Source organism: Pristiophorus japonicus, chromosome 14 (assembly GCF_044704955.1).
Source record: "Pristiophorus japonicus isolate sPriJap1 chromosome 14, sPriJap1.hap1, whole genome shotgun sequence".
Classification (NCBI taxonomy): domain Eukaryota; kingdom Metazoa; phylum Chordata; class Chondrichthyes; family Pristiophoridae; genus Pristiophorus; species Pristiophorus japonicus.
Genome location: NC_091990.1, coordinates 130,453,805 through 130,480,188, shown reverse-complemented (window position 1 = coordinate 130,480,188; position 26,384 = coordinate 130,453,805). Strand labels below are relative to the sequence as shown.

The window sequence follows — 26,384 nt, the reverse complement described above, 5'->3', positions numbered from 1 at the left end:
TCAAATTCTCGGCATTTAGTTTGCTCCAGTTCTAGTCAGTTAGAACAGTTTCACTTTGGAACAGAATTTTTTTTCAAAAGTGGGTGTGTCCGGCCACTTACGCCTGTTTTCAAAGTTTCGGCAGTGAAAACTTACTCCAAACTAACTTAGAATGGAGTAAGTGAAGATTTTTATACGCTCGAAAAAACCTTGTCTACACTTTAGAAAATCAGGCGTAGGTTACAAATCAGGCGTAGGGAATGGGGGGGGGGGGGGGGGCGGGGCGGGTTTAAAGGGAAGCTTACAAACATTAAACACTTCAGTTTTACAAATAAAGAGCCATCATCAATAATAAATGATAAAAACATCAATAAATCAACCAATACATCAATCAAAAAAAATTAATAAGAAATAATTTTAAAAAAATCAATAAATAAAACATTTTCTACTTACCGACGGCAGCACCGGGAGCCCTCCAACAGCATGCTGGGATGCCCACCAGTGTGTCTCTGTCAGTGTCTCTATCTCTCTGTCTGTGTGTGTCTCTCACTCTCTGTCTGTCAGTGTCTGTGTTTCTGACAGCGAGAGAAGGGGGGGTGGGGGAGGAGGAGAAGGGGATAGGGGGGGGAGAGGAGAAGGGGAAAGGGGGGGAGGAGAAGGGGGCGAGGAGATGGGGGGGGGGGGGGAGGCTGAATGGGCCGGGCCCAAGACTTCGGGCAGGGCCCGTCCCCAGCACCAGATTTACAGGTAGGTGGCGTGGGGTCGGGAGCGCGGGTCGGGTCCGAGGAGGGAGAGGGAGGGAGGGAGGTTGGGTTGGGTCCGGTCCGGGGGGGGGGGGGGGGGGCAGTGGTCGGGAGCGCAGGTCGGGTCCGGTCCTGGGAGGGGGGGGAGCGGGGAGCGGGAGTCGAGTTAGGTCGGGAGGAAGCAGGAGCTGGGCGTGGGAGGCAGCCTTATGCACACAGCCCCAGTGAGGCCATTCGGCTAGGGGCTGCGTGCTTCGAGCCACACCCACACAGTTTTGGGTGCCTGGAGCTACTGCACATGCGCGCCCACTGTAGCGCGCATGTGCAGAGGTCCCGGCACTGTTTTCAGCGCAGGGACCTAGCTCCGCCCCCCACAGCTCTTGCTGCGCCGTGCCGAGCTGCAAACGACCTGCAGGGAGCCGGAGAATCTAAGTTTTTTTTTTTAGGCGCACTTTGTGGCGCGAAAAACGGGCGTCCAAGTCGGGGATGCGCCGTTCTAGGCGCGGCCCGAAACTTGGGCCCAATGTCTGGGGGAGGTGTGCTGACTGCATGGAATCTTATGCTGGTAGATATTAATGTGTGTCTGGGTAGTTCTTGTGTTAAACCCCTTTAACCACTAAATCTTTATACATGCCTTCCTTTTTCCTCAACTGAGGATTTCCCTCTGCCGTGGTTAACATGGCCCTCGACAGTATCTGTTCTCTTTCTCGCACCTCTGCTCTCACCCCTTCCCCTCCCTCTCAGAACCATGACAGGGTTCCCCTTGTCCTCACCTTTCACCCCACCAGCCTCCACGTTCAACGGATCATCTTCCACCATTTCCGCCACCTCCAGCGTGATCCTACCACCAATCACATCTTCCCCTCCCCTCTCAGCATTCTGAAGGGACCGCTCTCTCCGCGACACCCTGGTCCATTCCGCAGTCATCCCCAACACCCCCTCCCCTTCCTACGGCACCTTTCCGTGCAAGCACAGGAGATGCAACACCTGCCCTTTTACCTCCTCCCTTCCTATTATCCAGGGCCCCAAATACTCCTTTCAGGTGAAACAGTGATTTACTTGTCGTACTTTCAATTTAGTGGAGGATCGTGATCGGGACCCAGAGGAGGCATGAGTTCGGGGCTGGGGATCCAGGGACAGCACGGGCCAGTCCACATTGCGATATGTGTGCGCACCAGGTCCGTGCACCAGAGCAGGTCACCAGCGGTCTTGGGTAATCCTTGACACTCGACCAAGACCTCGCTTTGTCAAGCCCGTGTGGTGGCTGGTGTGCAATGGCCACTACACATTAAAAAAATCCACACACAGGCATCTTCCACCCTTCAGGATGTAGCTCAGGACCTGGAATATTAGGTCCTTCATTGGAACACCTGTGAACTTATCCTTTTTTGGCATGGAAGCAAGTCATCTTCGTTTTGAGGGACTTCCTATGATGATGATGATACATTATTAGTTGCAATGTTGTTTTCTCAGTGTTACGTTTAACTACAATTTACTAGTATTGGAAGTCAATCTGTGTGTTATTTGCTTTGTTGAAAACTGTTCGTATGCAAATACACTGAACCAAGTGTGGCTCCCCTACTGGTCTGGCTGAGATCAGCTATATTAGCATTGACAGAGGATCAAACTTGGTTTGGGACCTTTATGATTTGTATGACTCAGTTCCACTCTGGGCAGTGCATTTACTAATTGAGTCATTGGAACAAGAACTGGAGTACTTCATTCAAAAAGTAGTTGTGTTCTGTAAATTCAGTAAGTAGAGTCTTTATCATGAATACAAACTGACGCTAGTTACATAGAATACATAGCACAGAAACTGGCCATTTGGCCCAACCAGTCCATGCCGGCGTTTATACTCCTCTCGGGCCTTCACTCATCCTTCCTCAACTAACTCTATCAGCATAGCTCTCTATTCCCTTCTCCCTCATATGCTTATCTAGCTTCCCCTTAAATGCATCTATACTATTCACCTCAACTACTCTCTGTGGTAGCGAGTTCTCACCACTCTCGGGGTAAAGAAGTTTCTTCTGAATTTCCTATTTGATTTCTTGGTGACTATCTTATATTGATGGCCTCTAGTTTTGCTCTTCTCCACAAGTGGAAACACTCTCTTTGTCTAATCTGTCAAACCTTCCATAATTTTAAAGACCTCTTTAAACCCAGCCTGTTCATCCTTTCCTTGTAGGTAAAACCTCACAGTTCTGGTATGATCCTGATAAATCTTCTTTGCAACCCCTCCAGTGCCTCTGTGTCCTTTTTATAATATGGCAACCAGAACTGTACACAGTACTCCAAGTGTGGTCTAACCAAGGTTCGATACAAGTTTAGCTGAACTTCTCTACTTTTCAATTCTATCCCTCTAGAAATAAACCATAGTGCTTGGTTTGCTTTTGTTATGGACTTATTGTCCTGCATTGCAACTTTTAGTGCTTTGTGTATTTGTACTCCCAGATCTCTTTGCTCCTCTACCCTATTTAGATTCTTATTTTCTAAGTAATATCTGACTGCCTTATTTTTCTTACGAAAATGTAATACCTCATACATATCTACGTTGAAATTTATTTGCCAATTATATGCTCATTCTGCAAGTTTATTAATGTCATCTTATAATGTATTGCAGTCCTCCTCAGTGTTGACAATCCCTCCTAATTTGGTGTAGTCTGCAAATTTAGAAATTGTGCTTTTGATTCCAAAGTCTAGATGATGATTTGTTTCAATGTTCGCTTGATACAGGTGGTCGCATAATTTTAGGAAAGGAAGCTTGAGAGAGTAGAAATAGGTCAATAGTTGATGATTTTTATGGAAAAACTCGGAATATAAGTCCTGGGTAAGAAAACTTCTATATAAAGGAAGGTCTTGCCCTTAGAGCGTGGTGTAGTTAAAATAGAAATGGTTTGATCTGAAAGAGCTGTCACTGGATCGTTGTATCCAAATGTCGATATTTGACTTCATTTTCCAGACAATCGCTTTTTTGCTAGCCTAAATCACACAAATAATAAAAACAAAGAACACTGATCCTTCAGCTGTTGGCTTCTGTCCATGTGTCTGAACAGCAACCAGAAATAAATTGGTGCTATGTCCTGCTTATAGTATTATTAAAGCTTATGTAAGACTCACGTCCAGTGATGACAGTCCTCTGGAAAATGCATTTTTTGTGTATGTGAAGGTGTAATAATATTTTATTCATTCAAATGGCTCAAAGTAAATTACGCATTCATGAATAATTTAATGAGATAGAAAGATAAACTGAATTATGGAATCAGAAATATAAACAGACAGTGCTAGAAACTCACAGCATGTCAATCAATTTATTTTTGTGTTCTTTCCATAACTCTTTTTTGAGTTATGGCAGAAACTGTACATTATTAATCTTTGTTTATTTAGTTGCTAAATTAGGGTCTGGTTGATTGTGTTCGTGTCCTAAATTAGTACATGTTTGTACAGTTTATGTATTAAGTGCCAATTGCAGAAGAAATACAACTCCTGTGGGGATTTGTGCACCTTGCAGTATGACACTGGGGATCTCACCATAGAATTAATTTGAATAACTGTTGATATGTCTGTTGCTCTCAGGAAACACCAGAGATCCAAAATTAGACGTCAAATGATTCAACTAGCAAATCATTCTCCTGATATTGCTTGAACACATATGGGAGATATTAACCCAGACCACATAATTACTTTTCAGCTGTGTGGATTATGAATTTATTTTGAATGATTCACTTGATCTAGTGGCTTCTCTAGCTTTGATAGTTTATCTCGCAATTAAATGGGCAGGGTTCACACCTCAGTTATCGAAAAACTAAAGCTCAATTGGCCCTTTAGCTAAGTCTCTACTCCTCCACTTTTAAGTTTATTAAGCACCTTGATAGGGTTGGAAGATAAGATAGTTGAGCCCTTACAAGGATTGCACTTCCTAGAATCATAGAAGTTTACAGCACGGAAAGATGCCATTTCGGCCCATCGTGTCCATGCCGGCCAACAAGAGGCTTTCCAGCCTAATCCCACTTTCCAACTCTAGGTCCGTAACCCTGAAAGTTACGGCACTTCAGGTGCACATCCAAGTACTTAAATGTGATGAGGGTTTCTGCCTCCACCACCCTTTTAGGCAGTGAGTTCCAGACCCCCACAACCCTCTGCGTGAAGAAATTTCCCCTCAAATCCCCTCTAAACCTTCTACCAATTACTTTAAATTTATGTCCCCTGGTTGTTGACCTCTCTGCTAAGGGAAATTAGTCCTTTCTATCCACTATATCTAGGCCCTTCATAATTTTATACACCTCAATGGTGTCTCACCTCAGCCTCCTCTGTTCCAATGAAAACAAATTCCTTGGATTCTGGGGAGGTCCCAGCAGATTGGAAAACTGCAAATGTAACACCCCTATTTAAAAAAGGAGCCAGACAAAAAGCAGGAAACTATAGACCAGTTAGCCTAACATCTGTGGTTGGGAAAATGCTGGAGTCCATTATTAAAGAAGCAGTAGCAGGACATTTGGAAAAGCAAAATTCGGTCAGGCAGAATTAGCATGGATTTATGAAGGGGAAGTCATGTTTGACAAATATGCTGGAATTCTTTGAGGATGTAACAAACAGGGTGGATAAAGGGGAACCAGTGGATGTGGTGTATTTGGACTTACAGAAGGCTTTTGACAAGGTGCCACATAAAAGGTTACTGCACAAGATAAAAGTTAACGGGGTTGGGAGTAATATATTAGCATGGATAGAGGATTGGCTAACTAACAGAGAACAGAGAGTCGGGATAAATGGTTCATTCTCTGGTTGGCAACCAGTAACTAGTGGGGTGCCGCAGGGACCAGTGCTGGGACCCCAACTATTTACAATCTATATTAACGACTTGGAAGAAGGGACTGGGTGTAACGTAGCCAAGTTTGCTGATGACACAAAGATGGGAGGAAAAGCAATGTGTGAGAAGGACACAAAAAAATCTGCAAAAGGACATAGACAGGCTAAGTGAGTGGGCAAAAATTTGGCAGATGGAGTATAATGTTGGAATGAGGTCATGCACTTTGACAGAAAAAAATCAAAGAGCAGGTTATTATTTAAATAGAGAAAGATTGCAAAGTACTACAGTGCTGCGGGACCTGGGGGTATTTGTGCATGAAACACAAAAGGATAATATGCAGGTACAGCAAGTGATCAGGGAGGCAATTCAGAGAAGGTTCACTCGGTTGATTCCGGGGATGAGGGGGTTGACTTACGAGGAAAGGTTGGGCCTCTACTCATTGGAATTCAGAAGAATGAGAGGTGATCTAAACAAAAGATTATTAGGGGGCTTGACAAGGTGGATGCAGAGAGGATGTTTCCACTGATGGGGGAGACTAGAACTAGAGGGCATGATCTTAGAATAAGCGGCTGCCCTTTTAAAACAGAGATGAGGAGAAATTTCTTGTCTGAGAGTTGTAAATCTGTGGAATTCGCTGCCTCAGAGAGCTGTGGAAGCTGGGACATTGAATAAATTTAAGACAGAAATAGACAGTTTCTGAAACGATAAGGGGTTATGGGGAGCGGGCAGGGAAGTGGAGCTGAGTCCATGATCAGATCAGCCATGATCTTATTGAATGGCGGAGCAGGCTCGAGGGGCCGTATGGCCTACTCCTGTTCCTATTTCTTATGTTGTTAAATCCAGCCTCATAGCTTAGATTCTCCACTTCCAGCAACATCCTCGTAAATCTCCTCTGTACCCTTTCCAGTGCAATCACGTCCTTCCTGTAATGTGGTGACCAGAACTGCATGCAGTATTCCAGTTATGGCCGAACCAGTTCAAGCATAACCACCCCTCCTCTTGTATTCTATGCCTCGGCTAATAAAAGCAAGCATTCCACATGCCTTTTTAACCACCTTATCTACCTGGCCTGCTACTTTCAGGGATCTGTGGACATGCACTCCAAAGTCCCTTTGTTCCTCTGCATTTCTCCGTATACTACCATTTAATGTGTATTCCTTGTTAGCTCTCCCCAAATGCATTACCTCGCACATCTCTGGATAAAATTCCATTTGCCACTGTTCTGCCCATCTGACTAGTTGATTGATATCTTTCTGCAGTCTGCAGCTTTCTTCTTCATTATTAACCACACAGTCAATTTTGGTATCATCTGCAAACTTTTTAATCATACCTCCTATATTCAAGTCTAGATCATTGATGTATATCACAAAAAGCAAAGGACCTCGCACTGAGCCCTGCGGAACCCCACAGGATACAGGCTTCCAGTTGTAAAAACACCCATCAACCATTACCCTTTGCTTCTTGCCTCTGAGCCAATTTTAGACCCAACTTACTACTTTGCCCTGGATCCCATGGGGCTTTTACTTTTGTGAGCAGTCTGCCACGTGGGACCTTATCAAAAGCTTTGCTAAAATCCATATACACTACATCATATGCTCTGCCCTTATCGACCCTCCTGGTTAACTCCTCGAAAAATTCAATCAAGTTAGTCAGACACAACTTTCCCTTAACACATCTGTGCTGACTGTTCTTGATTAATCTGTCTAAGTGAAGATTTATCCTGATTCAGGACTTTTTCCAATAATTTTCTCTCCATTGATGTTAGGCTGACTGGCCTGTAATTACTCGGTCTCTCCCTTCTTAAACAAAGGTACCACATTAGCAGTCCTCTGGCACCACACCTCAAGCCAGAAATTTATGGTCAAAACCTCTGCTTATTTGTTCTTTTGCTTCACTTAACAGCCTGGGATACATTTCATCCGGGCCTGGGGACTTAGCCATTTTCAAAGCTACTAAACCCCTTAATACCTCCTCTCTCGCTATGTTTATTTCATCTACTATTTCACACTTCTCCTCCTCGATAGTAGTGTCTGCATCGCCCCTCTCTTTTGTGAAAACCGACCAAAGTATTCATTAAGAACCATACCCACATCTTTCGCCTCCACACACACATTACCCTCCTGGTCTCTAATAGGCCCAACCCTTTCTTTAGTTATCCTCTTACTCTTAATATATTTATAAAACATCTTTGGGTTTTCCTTGATTTTACTTGCTCAGAATTTTTCATGCTCTCTCCTTGCTTTCCTAATATCCTTTTTAATTTCACCCCTGGACTTTCTATACTCCTCTCGAGATTCTGCAGTATTTAGCCCTCGGTATGTGTCATAAGCCTCGCTTTTTTTTTTTATCCTACTCTCTATGTCCCTCGACATCCAGGGGGCTCTAGATTTGTTAGTCCCACTCTTTTTCTTTAAGGGCACATATTTGGCCTGAATCTTACGGATCTCCTCCTTGAATGCCTCCCACTGCTCTGACACTGATTTACCTTCAAGTTGTTGTTTCCAGTCCACTATGGCCAAATCGCCTCTCAGCTTAGCAAAGTTGGCTTTTCCCCAATTTAGAATTTCTATTCCTGGTCTATCCTTGTCCTTTTCCATAACTACCTTAAATCTAACTGAATTATGGCCACTAGCACCTAAATGCTCTCCCATTGAGACCCCTTCCACCTGCCCAGCTTCATTCCCTTAAATTAAATCCAGAACCGCCCCCTCCCGTGTTGGGCTTGCTACATACTGGCTAAAAAAGTTCTCTTGAATGCATTTTAGGAATTCCGCACCCTCTGTACCCTTCGCACTAATTTTGTCCCAGTTAATATTAGGATCGTTGAAATCCCCTACTATTACTCCCTATAGTTTTTGCACTTCTCAGAAATTTGCCTACATATTTGCTCTTCTATCTCCCTCTCACAGTTTGAGGGTCTATAATACACTCCCAGCAGTGTAATCGCCCTTTTTCTGTTTTTCAGTTCGACCCATATGGCCTAGTTTGATGATCCCTCTAACATATCATCCCTCCTCACAGCTGTAATAGTTTCTTCAATCTATACCGTGACACCCCCTCCCTTTTTACCCCCTCTCTATTCCGTCTGAAGATCCTCTAACCAGGAATGTTGAGCTGCCATACCTAGATGCTAATGAGAATATCAGCTCAGTGCCTGCTGCCGTTCCAGTCATGTCTTCCCAGCTGAAAAAACATTGTGAGCATCCTATGTATATATGTATATGTTTTTACTATGTTGCATTTCAAAATGTCACATTTTGCTATGATGCAAAATGACGGTTTTAAAAAAAGAAAAAGGAAGTCAATCATTTCCTGCTGGTTTATCGATCATTTGGAGGAGCTGAAGATTTATAACCAGTTGACCACAGGATCTGCTTAGGAGAAATCATATGGCACTTCTTGGGCAGCAGGATGAGCATAATTGCTCTCCGTGTCTCATTGCTAATGCTCTCCCCTGTCAAAAATGCTCCCCATCACAGCTTAGCACCCCTTCACAGCCTGCTCTGCCCCAGCCCTCCCCTTTCTGCAGATCTGTGGATGGCCCACCGGATTTCCTGCAACAGCCCCCTGCTGAAAATGGTGATCTGTTTATTAGTGCTCGGAACTTGCCGGCAGTTCACCACTTAATTACAAATGGTTTTCTTCCGACTGATTTTCACATTTACACTGTGGTGTCAGAATCAGTGACTAATGTGATTTGGCAGCAGTGGGATCATGGTCTTATGTAGCATTGAACTATGGTCCGGGTTTGATAGAACTGGGTTCAGGATGCTGGAGATGGCAGCATTCTCATAAGAGAGTTGACATATTTCAGGGCTGGAGAAGTCCTGGAGTTTAGAAGCACTGGTGAAGTCAGGATCAGATTCAACCTAATGTCATAAGTGGAATAGCCTGCCAAAACTCACTGTCTAGGCACACTTATGAGCAATACTTACTTGGATGAGGTACTGATGACTATGGAACCAACTCCTTCAGAAGAGAAGGGAAAATTGTTGCAAAACAAAATTCCACAAAGGATATAATTCAGTTTTTAAAAAAGAAGCAAAATCAACTTGATACCTGTTCATGAATAAACCTTAACACGGTAGTGAGTAATTCTCAGTAAATATGCATTGTGCATATTTTGTATTGTGTATTATTAAGGAAGAATTATTTTGTTAAATTGGAGAAGTTTATAATAGTTTAGTAAAATAACAGAGTAAGTTTCCAATTAGAAATGTGTCAATAATTGGGTATTGTATAAATTTGTGTATCCATGTGAGTGTAGAATTCAGCATACATGATTATCATGTGACAAGAGTAACACTGGCCTGTGTTTTTATTTCAGATGATCCGTAGAATTTACAAAGGAATCCCACTGCAGCTTCGGGGTCAGATTTGGTCACTCCTATTAGATTTAGAAAAGTTGAAGTCTGAGAATGAAGGGAAATATGAGGTAAATTATTTACGAAATTGTTTCTGTGTTAAGTAAATGATTAAAATCAGCACGGTGGCTATAACTTTTTTATTGGGCCCGAGTTTGGTCAAACCTAAGTTCCGCTCGTGTACCGTCAAAAGGACCACTAGGATCCTGATGGTACTTTGGGCGGAAGTTTGGTGGGAAAATGTGGGGAAAAGCGCCCAGTGGAAAAAATGGGCCTTGCACACCGATTCTGGGCAGCAGCAGGCGGTAGGTCGCATTCTGGGTGGCAAATGCAATCCTCGGCAAAGTAACCCCGATGATAGAGTCGGGCCCAGGGATTGGGGGGGGGGAAGAAACGGGAAAAATAAAACATTTTCAAAACATTTTTTAAAAAACGACTACCCATCCACCAAAATCCTTGCAAAGAAATGAAGAAAACAAGTTCACTAGACTTTTCTTGCAGGTCTTCATACTTACTGTTCAAGTAAGACCTGCCTCCATGTGGCGGTCTCTTCTGCTGCTGGAGCGGAGGACCGCCCGGACCAATCTGGGGAGGACTTTTGTCGGTGTCGCACGCCAGCAGACGCTCTCCAGCGGTCTTCTCTCCCCGCCGGCGTGAGGACTTCACCAAACTCGCTTGGAGGGGAGAGTGCCCAGAAAACATGGAGACTGCTGAGCCGGCGGTAAGTCGACTAAACTCGGGCCCATTGTCTTCAATCATTTTCGGTCACCAATGTATAGGATTTTTCTAATTCCGTTATACAGTGCGGCCCTGTTATATCCAAAATGTTGGTTCAAACAACAGTGTATACATGTAGAAAAGTTCAGTTCAGTTGGATGTCCTGCCATAGAACAAATTGCACCAATCTCTAAGCTTTATAGAGTCCTTTCTTGCCTTTTTCCACAAGGGAAATAATCTCCGTAATATACTATCCATTGTTAAGGTCACATTATCTATCTTATTATGGCTTATATTGTTGAATCTTCTATATTTCTAAATAAAAATTGCAATTAATTATAAAGACTGCAATTATTTGCTTTGAAAGTTTGTTTTTAAACCTTTGCGGGAGAAATTCACTCGCCATCGTTTGGGGTGCTAATTGTTCCAAGTTTGAAAAGTTAATGCCAGGCGTTAACGGTTTCAAACTTCAAAAAAAATTCGGCATTTGTGTTCCAAGAAGGAAGTGGAGCGTTAAATCAAGCACTCTACTTCCTTCTTGGAGTGCTAACTGAAGCAGTTGGGGCGGAGACCCACATTCAAAGGTATTGTGTTCCTAACACACATGAGACTGCACACAGAGAGGTTAAAGTATCAAGACACTCCAGAGTGAGGAACAGGCCTTGGGGGCCGACTTATATATAGTGCTCCCAAGGGATACTGGGATCCCTTGGGACTTCAGGGGATGCGCTCCCTGGTGGCGGAACATGGAAGTGCATGCTTTACAGATACACAGCATCACGCCCCCCCCCCCCCCCAAAGTCAAAGTGAAAACTATTTACAAGGTGAAGCGGTCGGGAGCCTTTCTTTCCCTGGTGGATCGCCTCGGTACAAATGTCTGTTCTGGTGTGTTGTCTGCCCTCGCTGGGCTGGCGTGTTGTTAGCCCTGCAGGGCTGCTGGGTGAGCCTGGCCTTGCTGGGCTGTTGGACGTGATGGGTTCAATTTCCTGGTCCGTGGTGGTGTCGTTCATCCTTTGTGTGTGTGTTGTGGGCTCGAAAAAGGTGGTGTCTGCTGTGGGTTGTTCAGGGCAGTCTGTGAACCGCAGCCTCGTTTGGTCCAGGTGCTTTCTGCAAATTTGTCCATTGTCTAGTTTGACTACAAACACCCTACTCCCTTCTTTAGCTATCACTGTGCCCGCGATCCACTTGGGACCATGTCCATAATTTAGCACATATACAGGGTCATTCAGATCAATTTCCCGTGACACAGTGGCGCGACCATCGTTTACATTTTGTTGCTGCCGCCTGCTCTCTACCTGATCATGCAGGTTGGGATGAACCAACGAGAGTCTGGTTTTAAGTGTCCTTTTCATGAGTAGCTCAGCTGGGGGCACCCCTGTGAGCGAGTGGGGTCTCATGCAGTAGCTGAGCAGTACTCGGGACAGGTGGGTTTGGAGTGAGCCTTCTGTGACTCGTTTAAGGCTCTGTTTGATTGTTTGTACTGCCTGCTCTGCCTGCCCATTGGAGGCTGGTTTAAACGGGGCCGAGGTGACGTGTTTGATCCCATTGCGGGTCATGAATTCTTTAAATTCGGCACTGGTGAAACATGGCCCGTTGTCACTGACCAGTATGTCAGGCAGGCCGTGGGTGGCAAACATGGCCCTCAGGCTTTCAATGGTGGCGGTGGCGGTGCTTCCCGACATTATTTCACAATCAATCCATTTTGAAAAAGCATCCACCACCACCACCAGGAACATTTTACTGAGAAACAGGCCCGCATAGTCGACATGAGTCCTCGATCATGGTCTGGAGGGCCAGGACCACAAACTTAGTGGTGCCTCTCTGGGCGCATTGCTCAACTGAGCACACACGCTGCATTGCCGTACACAGGACTCGAAGTCAGAGTCTATACCGGGCCACCACACGTGGGATCTGGCTATCGCTTTCATCATTACTATACCCGGGTGTGTGCTGTGGAGATCTGAGATGAATGTCTCCCTGCCCTTTTTGGGTAGCACTACGTGGTTACTCCACAACAGGCAGTCTGCCTGAAAGGACAGCTCGACCTTTCGCCGCTGGAATAGCTTGATTAGCTCTTGCATTTCAGCGGGGATGCTGGCCCAGCTCCTATGCAGTACAGTTTTTTACGAGGAACAGCAGAGGATCTTGGCTGGTCCAAGTCCTAATCTGGCGGGCCGTGACAGGTGATTTATCATTTTCAAACGGTTCCACGACCATCAACAAGTCTGCGGGCTGCGCTACCATCAACAAGTTTGCAGGCTGCGCCATTTCCACCCCCATGGTGGGCAACGGTAGCCGGCTGAGAGCATCCGCACAGTTCTCGGTGACTGGCCTGTGGCGGATGGTATAGTTATATGCTGATAGCACTTGTGCCCACCTTTGTATGCGGGCTAAGGCATTAGTATTTATCACTTTGTTTTCAGCGAACAGGGATATGAGGGGCTGGTGATCGGTTTCCAGCTCAAATTTGAGGCCAACCGGTACTGATGCATTTTCTTTACCCCGAATACACACGCTAATGCCTCTTTCTCAATCATGCTGTAGACCCTCTCGGCCTTAGACAAGCTCCCTGGAGGCATAGGCGACAGGTTGCAACTTCCCCGCAACATTGGCTTGTTGTAATACATACCTGACTCCGTATGACAACACATCACATGCAAGCACAAGTCTTTTACACAGGTTATACAATACAAGCAGCTTGTTGGAGCAATGTTTCTGGCTTTCTCAAAAGCAATTACTTGTTTTTTTTTCCCCATACCCAGTTCTCACCTTTATGCAATAACACATGTAGGGGCTCTAAGAGGGTGCTTAACCCCGGTAGGAAGTTACCAAAATAGTTGAGGAGTCCCAGGAATGACCGCAGCTCCATGATGTTCTGTGGCCTGGGCGCGTTCCTGATAGCCTCTGTCTTGGCGTCTGTGGGCCGAATGCTGTCCGCCGCGATCTTTCTCCCCAAAAACTCCATTTCTGTTGCCATGAAGACGCATTTTGACCTCTTCAGCCGCAGCCCTACGCGATCCAGTCGCTGGAGGACCTCCTCCAGGTTTTGTAGGTGCTCGACGATGTCCCAACCTGTGACCAATATGTGGTACCGACTTGAGTAGGCTCTCCATGTTTCTCTGGAAGATCGCTGCAGCCGACCCGAATTCCAAACGGGCATCTGTTGTAGATGAACAGTCCCTTGTGCGTGTTGATGCAGGTGAGGTCCTTCGAAGACTCCTCCAGCTCCTGCGTCATGTAGGCCGAAGTCAGGTCGAGCTTGGAGAACGTCTTGCCTCCTGCCAACGTCGCAAATAGGTTTTCTGCCTTAGGTAGCGGGTATTGGTCCTGTAGCGAGAAACGATTAATAGTTACTTTATAATCGCCGCAAATCCTGACCGTGCCATCACTTTTGAGTACTGGAACAATCGGGCTGGCCTACTCGCTGAATTCCACTGGGGAGATGATGCCCTCGCGTTGCAGCCTGTCCAGCTCGATTTCCACACTCTCCCTCATCATGTGAGGTAGCGCTCGTGCCTTGTGGTGAATGGGTCGTGCCTCTGGGACCAAGTGGATCCGCACCTTCGCTCCGGAAAAGTTTCCAATGCCTGGCTCAAAAAGGGAAGGAAATTTGTTAAGAACCTGGGTACATGAGGCCTCATCGACATGTGATAGTGCTCGGATGTCATCCCAGTTCCAGCGGATTTTGCCCAGCCAGCTCCTTCCAAGCAGTGTGGGGCCATCGCCCGGGACAATCCAGAGTGGCAGTTCATGCACCGTGCCCTCGTAGGTGACCTTGACCATGGCGCTGCCCAGGACAGTGATAAGCTCTTTGGTATATGTTTTCAGTTTCGTGTGGATGGAGCTCAGGGCTGGTCTGAGTGCCTTGTTGCACCACAGTGTCTCAAATATCTTTTTACTCATGATAGATTGGCTAGCGCCAGTGTCCAGTTCCATGGCTACGGGTAAGCCATTCAATTTTACATTTAGCATTATAGGTGGATATTTTGTCGCAAATGTGTGTACCCAGTGCACTTCAGCATCTGCCTCCTCTCTCTCAGACTCAAAATTGCTTTGATCCACCATGGACTGATCTTCCTCTGCCACGTGGTGGTTAGCAGGTTTTGCAGAGCTTGCACTGCTTCCTTCTCCGTCCAGGCTGGCAGCCCGATCCAGGAAGAATGTTCCTGATGTTGGGGAAGTCCAGAACCAGGGGTCACAGTCTTAAGGGTAAGGGATAAGCCATTTAGGACCGAGATGAGAAGAAACTCCTTCACTCAGAGAATTATGAACCTGTGGAATTCTCGACCACAGAAAGTTGTTGAAGCCAGTTCGTTAGATATATTCAAAAGGGAGTTAGATGTTGCCCTTGCAGCTAAAGGGATCAAGGGGTATGGAGAGAAAGCAGGAATGGGGTACTAAAGTTGCAAAAATGATCAGTTATGATCATATTGAATGGTGGTGCAGGCTCCTGCAGCTGATTGTGAATTTTTTTTTTTTACAGAAAATGAAAAAACAAGCACAAAGTTTTTCAGCAGAAATTAAACAAATAGACCTTGATGTAAATCGCACTTTTCGAAACCATATCATGTTTCGGGATCGATATGGAGTGAAGTAAGTGCTTTAATTTTCAGTGGAGTGATAAAAGTTGTTAAAACTGCTGCAACTGTGCCTCCTACTTTCAGGAGCTTTTAGCATGTTAGATTCAATTGCCAAGAGCTACAGATATGCATTTGACAGCTCAACCAAAAGAAGGCACTGTTTCTGGGGTCTTCTGGTCCATGACATAAGTCTTGGAATTATGTTCTGGGATATTAGTGTAAAAGCACTTGGGTGTATTCTGCTATTTTAGCAGTATTGTTAACTTCCAATAAATTTCAGATCAACATGTTAAGTATTCATATGTTGGTACTCCAGATGTAATTTTAGGGGCATAGTTCACATGAAATATAAATATAATTCCCGCCTGGTAACATCTTGCCTTCAAAGACATTAATGCCACCCGTGGCTCCTGCTGCATGCAATCGAGGACCTGGTTTAAATTCAAAAGTCACGGTCTGATGATGTCATCGGCGCTGCAACGTGATTTTCACGATGACTCAGGGAGGCGGTCCAGTGTCAATCCTGACAGCTGAACCACGGCAGGAGGTGGCGACTGTCCAGAAGAGGCCATGATAAGTTCTTAAAAATTAAAAATGCTTGTGGCCAGGAGTGTTCCCCCGCTCTTCAGGTCCCGAGACCTGGGAGTTCAAATGGCCCGAGCCTCACGCAGCAATCCCCATGGGGGTATACCTTCCACCGCATCCCCACCCATCCCAAACATGCTCCTCAGTTAAAATCGAGGCCTAACCATTTTCAGCTGGACAAGCAGATGGGTTACCGTATCTTGAGGAGGTAAGAAAGAAGGAAATCAAAAGCGGAAAGTTGCAGTCTTAAAATGTGAACCTCTCGACAGCTGATTAAAATCATGAACAACTAATGGTGTTTAGGATTGCACATTCAAATAATCATGCTTGATCTCCAGTGATAGAAAACTAAATTGACAGGATAGATGCTGAGAGATTCTTTCCCCTGGCTGGAGTGTCTAGAACGAGGGAATGCAGTCTCAGGATAAGAGGTAGACCATTTAAGACTGAGATGAGGAGGAATTTCTTCACTGAGGGTTGTGAATCTTTGGAATTCTCTGCTCCAGAGGGCTGTGGATGCTGAGTCTCTGAATATATTCAAGGCTGAGATGGATTTTTGGAGTCATGGAGAATCAAGGGATATGGAGATTGGGCAGGAATGTGGAGTTGAGGTCTTATTGAATGGCACAGTCGGCTCCAGGGACCATACGGCCTACTCCTGCTCCTATTGCTTATGTTCTTATGTTCTTAAAAGTAAAAAGGTTATGGTGTATGAGATTACACCATAACCTTATTCTGGATATCCCACACTTTTACTTCCTTTCCAATTTTTGCACTCTATTTCAGCCACATTTGCATCTAAATCTAAAATACAGCTGGCAGGATTAGATTTTAACAGTTTTAAAACAGAAATTCCCCCCTCCCCCAGCAATTTTTACAGCCAAATGTTTTATCTTTCGTTTAAGTCGGTAAAACATGCAGCACGTCTATTTCAAACCTATGTAACACTCGCGTGCATCTAAAAAATACTAACTGAGCACATGAATATAACACTGACTGAGTACACCGATATAATACTGATCACACCAATACAATACTGACTCAAAAAGCCAATTTTCAAACAAAGTATAATCTACAAGCCTGTTGAAAAAGTGGAGAGGGATGAACCTGGTAACTGCATCAGTAATAGAGAAAACTACCAGAGAACAATGTTCCTTTTAAGCTGTGCGGCTGCGCAGCGCTACAGGGGTCCCGCACAGCCAGTGAACCGGCTTTTAAATTGGAAAAACCACGCATGCGCGAACTTTTGATTGGGGCACACCCTTTAACCGGGAACATTTCTAGAGACCATTGCCAAGGACAAAAGTAATTCTCACTTGGAGAAGCATGGGTTAATGAGGCACGAATTTGTTATAGGCAAATTGTGTCTGACTGACCTGATTGAGTTCTTTGATGAAGTACCAGAAAGGGTTGATGAAAGTAGTGCATTAGATGTTGTACCTATGGACTTTCAAAAGGCATTTGATAAAGTATCATAACAGAAAATATTTGGAAAATAGAAGCACATGCTACTAAAAGGATGGTGGTAACTTGGATGTGTAATTGGCTAAGGAATAGGAAGCAGAGAGTAGTAGTGAACAGATGTTTTTCTGACTGGAGAAAAGTATGCAGTGGGGACCTCGAGGATTGTTGTGAGGACCATTGCTTTTCTTGTATATAAATGACCTAGACTTGTTTATAAGGAGTACAATTTTGAAATTTGCGGTGCTACAAAACTTGGCAATGTAGTAAATAGTGAGCAGGATCGTAGCAGGCTTCAGGAGGACATAGACAGACTGGTGAAATGGGCAGGCTCTTGGGAGGTGCAATTTAAAGCGGATATGTGTAAAGTGATGCACTTTGGGAGAAAGATCATGCAGAGACACTATAATCTAAGTGGTACTATTTTGAGGGGGGTGCAAGAGCAGAGGCATCTGAGTTACATATTTACAAATCTTTGAAGGTCGTAGGACAAGTTGATAAAGCAGTTAAAAAAGCGTGTGGGATAGTTGGCTTTCTAAATAGGGACATTGAATACAGCAACAACCACAACAACTTGCATTTATGTAATGACTTAAAAGAAGTAAAATGTCCCAGGGCACTTCATTTGAACATTATCAAACAAAATTTGACACTGAGCCACACAAGGGGATATTAGGGAAGATGAGTTCATAGAAGTAGGTTTTATGGAGCATATTAAAGAAGGAAAGAGAGGTAGAGCGGTTTAGGAAGAAAATTTAAGGGCATTGGCAGCTGAAGGCACGGCTGCGAATGGTGGAGCGATTAAAATCGGGGAAGCGCAAGAGGCCAGAGTTGGAGGAGTGCAGATATCTTGGGAGGGATGTAGGGCTAGAGGAGATTACAAAATAGGGAGGGGCAAATCCATAGAGGGATTTGAAATAGGAAAACGAGGAATTCATACTAAACCTTTACAAACTCTCGTTGGACCTTAGCTGGACTTTGCCTATAATTCTTGGCACCACACGTCAGAAAGGATGTCAAGGCGTTGGAGAGGGGTATAGAGGAGGTTTATTAAGATGATATGAGGGACTTCAGTTATGTGGAGAGATTGGAGAAGCTGGGATTGTTCTCCTTAGAGCAGAGAAGTTTAAGGAGAGACTGACATGTATTCAAAATGATATGTGGTTTTGATGGAGCAAGTAGGGAGAAACAGTTTCCTCTGGCAAGTGAGTCAGTAACCAGAGATCGTAGATTTAAAATAATTGGCAAAAGAGTTAGAAGTGAAATGAGGAAAAGTTTCTTCACACACAGGATTGTTAAGTTCTGGAACGCAATGTCGGGTGCTCCACCTCCTCCCGGGGCAGGATCAGGGGCGCTACGTAGGCGCATCACGGAGCAAGCGCTGACGGATTTCAACACCCCTCCCCTTCTATTAAAGGCACGATCGCAGCTCAGACCCCGTGACATCGATGAACAACGGTCCAACCAATGAGGCGCACCTCCTCTAACTTTCACCCCACGATTGGGTGCGGCCCGGATCGTCCGTGGCAGCGCCAGCCTCACGCTATTGCATTCGCACCTCTGCTAAATCCCACGCAATTTCACGAGCGCTCCCTGCCATCCCCCCAGCCCCAGGCGAAAGCACTTTCACGCCCTGTGAGCACGAGCGCTCCCCCCCCTCCCCCGGAGCCGCTAAGGGGAATTTTGCCCCAATGATTCTAAATGCCCTAATCTAAATATAGACACAACAACTTGCATTTATGTAGTGTCTTTAATGTAGTAAAAACATCTGCTTTACGAAGAGGTGTAATCCAAAAAAAATGAGATATTAAAAGAATGAGATATTAGGAGGGGTGATCTAAAGCTTAGTCGAAGAGGTAGGTTTAAGGAGAAGAAGAACATAAGCAGGAGTAGGCCATACGGCCCCTCAAGCCTGCTCCGTCATTTAATATGATCATGGACTCGGGTCCACTTCCCTGCCCGCTCCCCTAATCCCTTATCCCCTTATCGGTTAAGAAACTGTCTATCTGTCTTAAATTTATTCATTGTCCCAGCTTCTACAGCTCTCTGAGGCAGCCAATTCCACAGATTTACAACCCTCTGAGAAGAAATTCCTCCTTATCTCAGTTTTAAATGGGCAGCCCCTTTATTCTAAGATTATGCTCCCTAGTTCTAGTCTCCCCTATCAGTGGAAACATCCTCTCTGCATCTACCTTGTCAAGCCCCCTCATAATCTTATATGTTTCAATAAGATCACTTCTCAATCTTCTGAATTCCAATGAGTAAAGGCCTAAGCTACTCAACCTTTCCTCATAAGTCAACCCCCTCATCTCCGGAATCAACCTAGTGAACCTTTTCTGAACTGCCTCCAAAGCAAGTATATCCTTTCTTAAATATGGAAACCAAAACTGTACGCAGTATTCCAGGTGTGGCCTCACCAATATCCTGTCTAACTGTAGCAAGACTTCCCTGCTTTTATACTCCATCCCCTTTGCAATAAAGGCCAAGATTCCATTGGCCTTCCTGATCACTTGCTGTACCTGCAAACTATCTTTTTGTGTTTCATGCACAAGTACCCCCAGGTCCCACTGTACTGCAGCACTTTGCAATCTTTCTCTATTTAAATAATAATTTGCTCTTTGATTTTTTTTTCTGCCAAAGTGCATAACCTCACACTTTCCAACATTATACTCCATCTGCCAAATTTTTGCCCACTCACTTAGCCTGTCTATGTCCTTTTGCAGATTTTTTGTGTTCTCCTCCCATCTTTGTATTGTCAGCAAACATGGCTACATTACACTCGGTCCCTTCTTCCAAGTCGTTAATATAGATTGTAAATAGTTGGGGGTCTCAGAACTGATCCCTGCGGCACCCCACTAGTTACTGATTGCCAACCAGAGAATGAACCATTTATCCCAACTCTCTGTTTTCTGTTAGTTAACCAATCCTCTATCCATGCTAATATATTACCCCCAATCCTGTGAACTTTTATCTCGTTCCGCACTCCACCCTCCACTTCAAGGTACAGCGCGTGCTGGAGAGTGACGGCTGTGACTGGATCGGGCAGGGCTGGGTTGGATCGGGTCGACCTTACTGTAGACTGTTCGCTGCCCAAGTGCAAAAGGCCAATTTAGGGAACGAAGACGTTCGGGACCCCAGCGGCGACCTGGCGTCTGGGCCCCCGGTGGCGTTCAGGCCTCTCCAGCGGCGTCCGGGCCCCTGGCAGCGTCCAGACCTCTCTTCAGTGGCGTTCGGGCCCCCTTTGGAGACGACTGGGCCTCTGCCTCCCCACGGTGCTCCAGGTGTGGTCTAGCTGGGGCTTTGTGCAGCTGCAGAGGGCTAGCAGCACCAAGGGAAGTAGCTTACTACTGACTTTCATCTCATTTTAAAGTTTTAATCAACTTGGAGAAACTTTTAAAACTTCTGGAGAAACTTTTAAAACTTCTGGAGAAACTTTTAAACAACATGGAGGAAATTTCAAGAATTATTTTCTTTTAAAAAATGTTGTTAAGGAATTGAATACTGTACCCCAATCTAACTCGAAAATAGTTTGGTGTGTTTTATTAGCATCATTTTCAGTCATTTGAAACCGGGTTACTCACAACGACGCCCGGCGAGCAGGTGTGCCTCCAACCAGGCGACCGGGACATCACCCCCACACTCCTGTGGTGGGCCTACATCCCTCCAGTGACGGGCCTACATCCCTCTCCTCGTCGATGGCTGGACCTCTCCTTCCCCACTGATGACCTGTCCTCTTCTACTGGTGAGCATCATGGCTATGACTCTTCCACCCTCCCACTCCTTGCTGACCTCCCACTCGGAACTCCAGCGGACAACTGACTTTCCCTAATGCCTGCCCCCAACCAAGCCTCGGGCCACCTACTATCAAGGGCGCTACTCGGTGCCGAGCTTGCGGCCAGCATCTCGCCAGAAGCAATTAGGCACATACAGCAGTGCCTGGTTTCCAGTTGTCTTGGACCCCCTTGCCACTGGACCAAGACCTTGCTCAGCTAAGCCCGTGTGGTGGCTGGTGTGGCCACCCCACATTAAAAGAATTCACACAAATGCATCTTCCACTCCATTAACATGAAGTTTGGGACCTGGAACATCAGGTTTCTCATGGACAACTCCCAATAGCGACAGGCCGGAATGCTGCACCGCCATAGTTGCCCGGGAACTTATGCGCTTTGACATCGACATCACTGCCCTAAGCGAGACCCGGCGGGCAGGGGAAGGCCAGCTTAAGGAACAAGGTGGAGGTTACACTTTTTTTTCTGGAAAGGAAAACCAGAGGAAGAACGCCGCCTTCACTGAGTCGGCTTCGCGATTACAAATGAGCTGGTCGACCGCCTCAAAGACTCCCCCTGGGGGGTTAACGAACGCCTCATGACTCTTCCACTCACCCTATCCCGGAACCAATGCGCCACAGTCATCAGTGCGTACGCCCCAACACTCGATGCAACGGATGAGACCAAAGAGGGTTTTTATTCCAACCTCGAAACATCTCTGTCCCGCGTCCCTGAGGGCGACAAACTGACTTCAACGCCAGGGTTGGCAAAGACACAGCCCTCTGGGGAGGTGTGATTGGCAGAGAGGGGATACAGAAAGCCAGCTCCAGCGGTACCCCTACTCCTCACAAAATGTCTAGAACATGAACTTCTCATCACCAACACCCTGTTCCGTCAGAGGGACAAATACAAGGCATTGTGGCAATACCCTCGCTCCAAACACTGGCACCTGCTCTGTATGTTTGTAATGCACTTATTAATGACTCCACGAGGCAATGTATTGTACTCAAACTGTCGTGACCTTGGTCCTTTATTTGTAACTCCAGAATGAGGTACTAGCATGGTGAGCAGCCTTTAATACTGGGCCCTGCGCACTTCTGCAGGTGACCCTCAGGTCTCCCACTGCAGTGCCCTCTGGTGGACAGCCTCTGCCACAGGGGCAGAAAGCCCCGGTCTCCACCAGTTGCACCCTCTAATGGTGCCAGCATAGTATATACACAATGTAAACCTTATTGATAGTACATCAGGTAACAAGTCTCCATCTTATGCAACTACACAGAGAGTATATCAATAGTTTGCATATATAACATGCTCGACTATGTCATCGTCCAAGCCAGGGATCGCAAGGATGTGCGCATCACCCGTCCCATGACAGGAGATGACGACTGCTGGATGGACCACCACCTAATCCGATCCATCATCGACATTAACATAGCCCCAAAGCGGAGGGGACAGCAGAAGCAGTGCCGCAAAAAAGTCAATGCCGGGGCACTTAAAGACCCAGCTAAGAGAGCCCTATACAGCCAGCGCCTCACAGCTAACCTGGCGTAACTTGATGACCCTGAGATGCTGAATGCCCACAGCGCTTGGTCTGCCCTCCAGGCCTCCATAAACAGTGCCTGCGAAGAGACACTTGGCCACTCAACCAGAAAACACCAGGACTGGTTTGATGAGAATGATCAAGAGATCCAAGAACTAATAGATCGCAAGTGCAGAGCATTCCTGAGCCTCAAGCAACAACCCAACTCTGGAGCAGCAAAGCAACATTACAGGCAGCTCAAAGCTGAGGTCCCAACAAAAAACCCTGGACCTAAAGAACAGGTGGTAGATGGAGAAAGTACAGGAGATACAACAACTAGCCGACAGCCATGATGTGCGAGGATTCTTCACCGCAGTCAAGGCCACCGACGGTCCAAACACGCAAGTCCCCACCCTGCTGCTGGCCAAGAATGGGGAGACACTCAGCAAAGACACCGAGTCAGCCAGGGCCAGCTGGAAGGAGCATTTCGAAGATCTCCTCAACCGAGGCTCTGCCTTTGACTCGAGCGTTCTCGACTCCATCCCGCAGCATGCAACCCGCCACCACCTCAGTGAAACCCCAACGTTGCATGAGGTAGGAAATGCCATAAGACAGCTTAAGAACAACAAGGCCAAGGGAGCAGATGAAATCCCTGTTGAGGCGCTAAAGTATGGCGGAGAGGCACTGTTGGCGCGGATACATGACCTCATCTCTCTCTTCTGGAGGGAGAAGAGCATGCCGGGAGATCTCAGAGATGCAGTGATTGTGACCATCTTTAAAAGAGGGGACAAGTCTGATTGCGGCAATTACAGGGGAATCTCCCTGCTATCAGCCACTGGGAAAGTTGTCACTAGAGTCCTCCTCAACCGTTTTCTCCCTGTGGCTGAGGATATCCTCCTGGAGTCACAGTGCAGATTTCATCCCCTACGGGGCACAATGGACATGATCTTTGCAGCGCGACAGATGCAGGGAATAGCACCAGCCCTGATACATGGCCTTTTTCGACCTTACAAAGGCCTTTGACACTGTCAACCGTGAGGGTCGAAGGAGCGTCCTCCTCTGTTTCGGATGCCCCCAAAAGTTCGTCAACATCCTTCACCTGCTCCACGACGACATGCAGACCGTGATCCTACCAACGGATCCATTACAGACCCAATCCACGTCCGGACCGGGGTCAAACAGGGCTGCATCATTGCTCCAACCCTTTTTTCAATCTTCCTCGCTGCCATGCTCCATCTCAGTCAACAAGCTCCCTGCTGGAGTGGAACTAAACTACAGAACCAGTGGGAAACTGTTTAACCTTTGCCGCCTCCAAACCAGGTTCAAGATCACCCCAACCTCTCTCGTTGAGCTGCAGCACGCGGATGACGCCTGTGTCTGCGCACGTTCTGAAGCTGAACTCCAGGATATAGTCGACGTATTTACTGAGGCATACGAAAGCATGGGCCTTACTCTAAACATCCGTAAGACAAAGGTCCTCCACCAGCATGTCCTTGCGGCACAGCACTGCCCCCCAGTCAATCAAGATCCACGGCGTGGCCCTCGACAACGTGGACCATTTCCCATACCTCGGAAGCGTCTTATCAACCATTGATGAGGAGATTCAACACCGCCTTCAGTGCACCAGTGCAGCCTTCGGCCGCCTGAAGAAAAGTGTTCAACGACCAGGCCCTCAAATCTACCACCAAGCTCATGGTCTACAGGGCTGGAGTAATACCCGCCCTCCTGTATGGCTGAGGCATGGACCATGTACAGTCGACACTTCAAATTGCTGAATATATATCACCAACGTTGTCTCCGCAAGATCCTACAAATCCCCTGGGAGGACAGGCGCACTAACATCAGCGTCCTCGTCCAGGCTAACTGCCCCACCATTGAAGCACTGACCACACTCGATCAGCTCCGCTGGGCAGGCCACATAGTTCGCATGCCAGACACGAGATTCCCAAAGCAAGTGCTCTATGTGGAGCTCCTTCACGGCAAACAATCCAAAGGTGAGCAGTGGAAATGTTACAAGGACACCCTCAAAGCTTCCCTGATAAAGTGCGACATCCCCACTGACACCTGAGCGTCGATGGCCAACGGCCGCCCTAAGTGGAGAATGTGCAAGCGGGAGGGCGCTAAGCACTTTGAGTCGCAACGCCGAGAGCGTGCAGAAATCAAGCGCAGGCAGCGGAGAGCGTGCGGCAAACCAGTCCCACCCACCCCTTCCCTCAACGACTATCTGTCCCAACTGTGACAGAGTCTGTGGCTCTCGTATTGGAATGTTCAGCCACCAAAGAACTCACTTCAGGAGTGGAAGCAAGTCTTCCTCGATTCCGAGGGACTGCCTGTGATGATGATGATCATGATGATCCGCCCTGTTCGTTACATCCTCAAAGAATTCCAGCAAATTTGGGTCAAACATGACTTCCCCTTAATAAATTGATGCTGACTCTGCCTGACTGAATTATGTTTTTCCAAATGTCCCACGACTGCTTCTTTAATAATGGACTCCAGCATTTTCCCAACCACAGATGTTAGGCTAACTGGTCTATAGTTTCCTGCTTTTTGTCTGCCTCCTTTTTTAAATAGGGGTATTACATTTGCAGTTTTCCAATCTGCTGGGACCTCCCCAGAATCCAGGGAAATTTGGTAAATTACAACCAATGCATCCGCTATCCCTGCCACTACTTTTCTTAAGACCCTAGGATGCAAGCCATCAGGTCCAGGGGATTTATCCGCCTTTAGTCCCATTATCTTATTGAGTACCACCTCTTTAGTGATTGATTGTGTTAAGTTCCTTCCCCCCTCCCCCCCCCCCCCCCCTCATAGCCCCTTGACGATCCACTGTTGGGATATTTTTAGTATCCTCTACTGTAAAGACTGATACAAAATATTTCTTCAGTGTTTCTGCCATCTCCATGTTCCCTGTCACTAATTCCCTGGTCTCGTCATCTAAGGTACCAACATTTACTTTAGCCACTCTTTTCCTTTTTATATACCTGTAGAAACTCTTGCTATCTGAAGAAGGTGAAGAAGCAGAGGGCTGTAGGGAAGGTATTCCAAAACGTGCTTAGGCTGCTGAAGGCATGGTCACCAATAATGGGGCAAAGTGGAGGGATACACAAGGGGCCACAGTCAGAGGAGAGTTCAGGAGAATATTGTAGGTGTAAAGTCCTGTCCCCTCAGTACAGATTCACATGAGGCATGTAGTGAAGTCAAGGTCACTCTGGACCTGCACCTTTATTTCACAGCTCTGGAATGCTGCACTTGCCTGAGACCTGTCCTTATATATCTGTCTCTTGCAATGCACCCCTGGTGGTAAGGTATGCTGGTGGTTACAGGTCATATCTTATTACAGTCATGTATAGCATGTTAGGATACAGTTATATATAATAATGTAAGATACATGACATCACCCTCTCCCAAGGTCTTATTGTCTTTATAGGTTCAGTCTCTCAGGTGGTCTACGCTCTCGTGTGGAGCGTCTGAGTTGTGGTTCAGTTGTTTGCCTTGGTGTCTGTTTTTCTTTGGGTGTGGTTGCTGGTATCTCGCCTGGGCTGTCTTGTTTCGATTGGTGTGATTGTTGTTGACTCGCCTGGGCTGTCTGTTGGGATTGCCCTTTCCTCAGGTCGTTCCTTCTGTCTGTCCACCAGGTGTGGTGCGAGTTCCACATTGTAGTCTGCCTCTGGTTCCGCAGTGTTGTTGGTAAATCTGCTTTTGACTTGGTCTACATGCCTCCGGCAGGTTTTGCCATTGTCCATTTGTATTACCAGTAGCCTGTTTCCTTCCTTGTCCGTTACTGTCCCTGCAAGCCATTTGGGACCCCTGCCATAGTTTAGTACAAACACTTTGTCCCCTATCTCATTCCATCTCCCCCTCG

General features: G+C 46.3%; 1 protein-coding gene across 1 annotated transcript in view; it reads left to right on the top strand.

Moving 5' to 3' along the window:
• The window catches only part of LOC139280102 (uncharacterized), a 340,066-nt gene that overhangs the window by 165,794 nt on the left and 147,888 nt on the right, over nt 1-26,384 (top strand). Inside the window, exons 6-7 of the mRNA XM_070899614.1 lie at nt 9,854-9,961; nt 15,091-15,200. Of these exons, the coding sequence (XP_070755715.1) occupies nt 9,854-9,961; nt 15,091-15,200 (218 nt within the window). The remainder of the gene's footprint in view (nt 1-9,853; nt 9,962-15,090; nt 15,201-26,384) is intronic.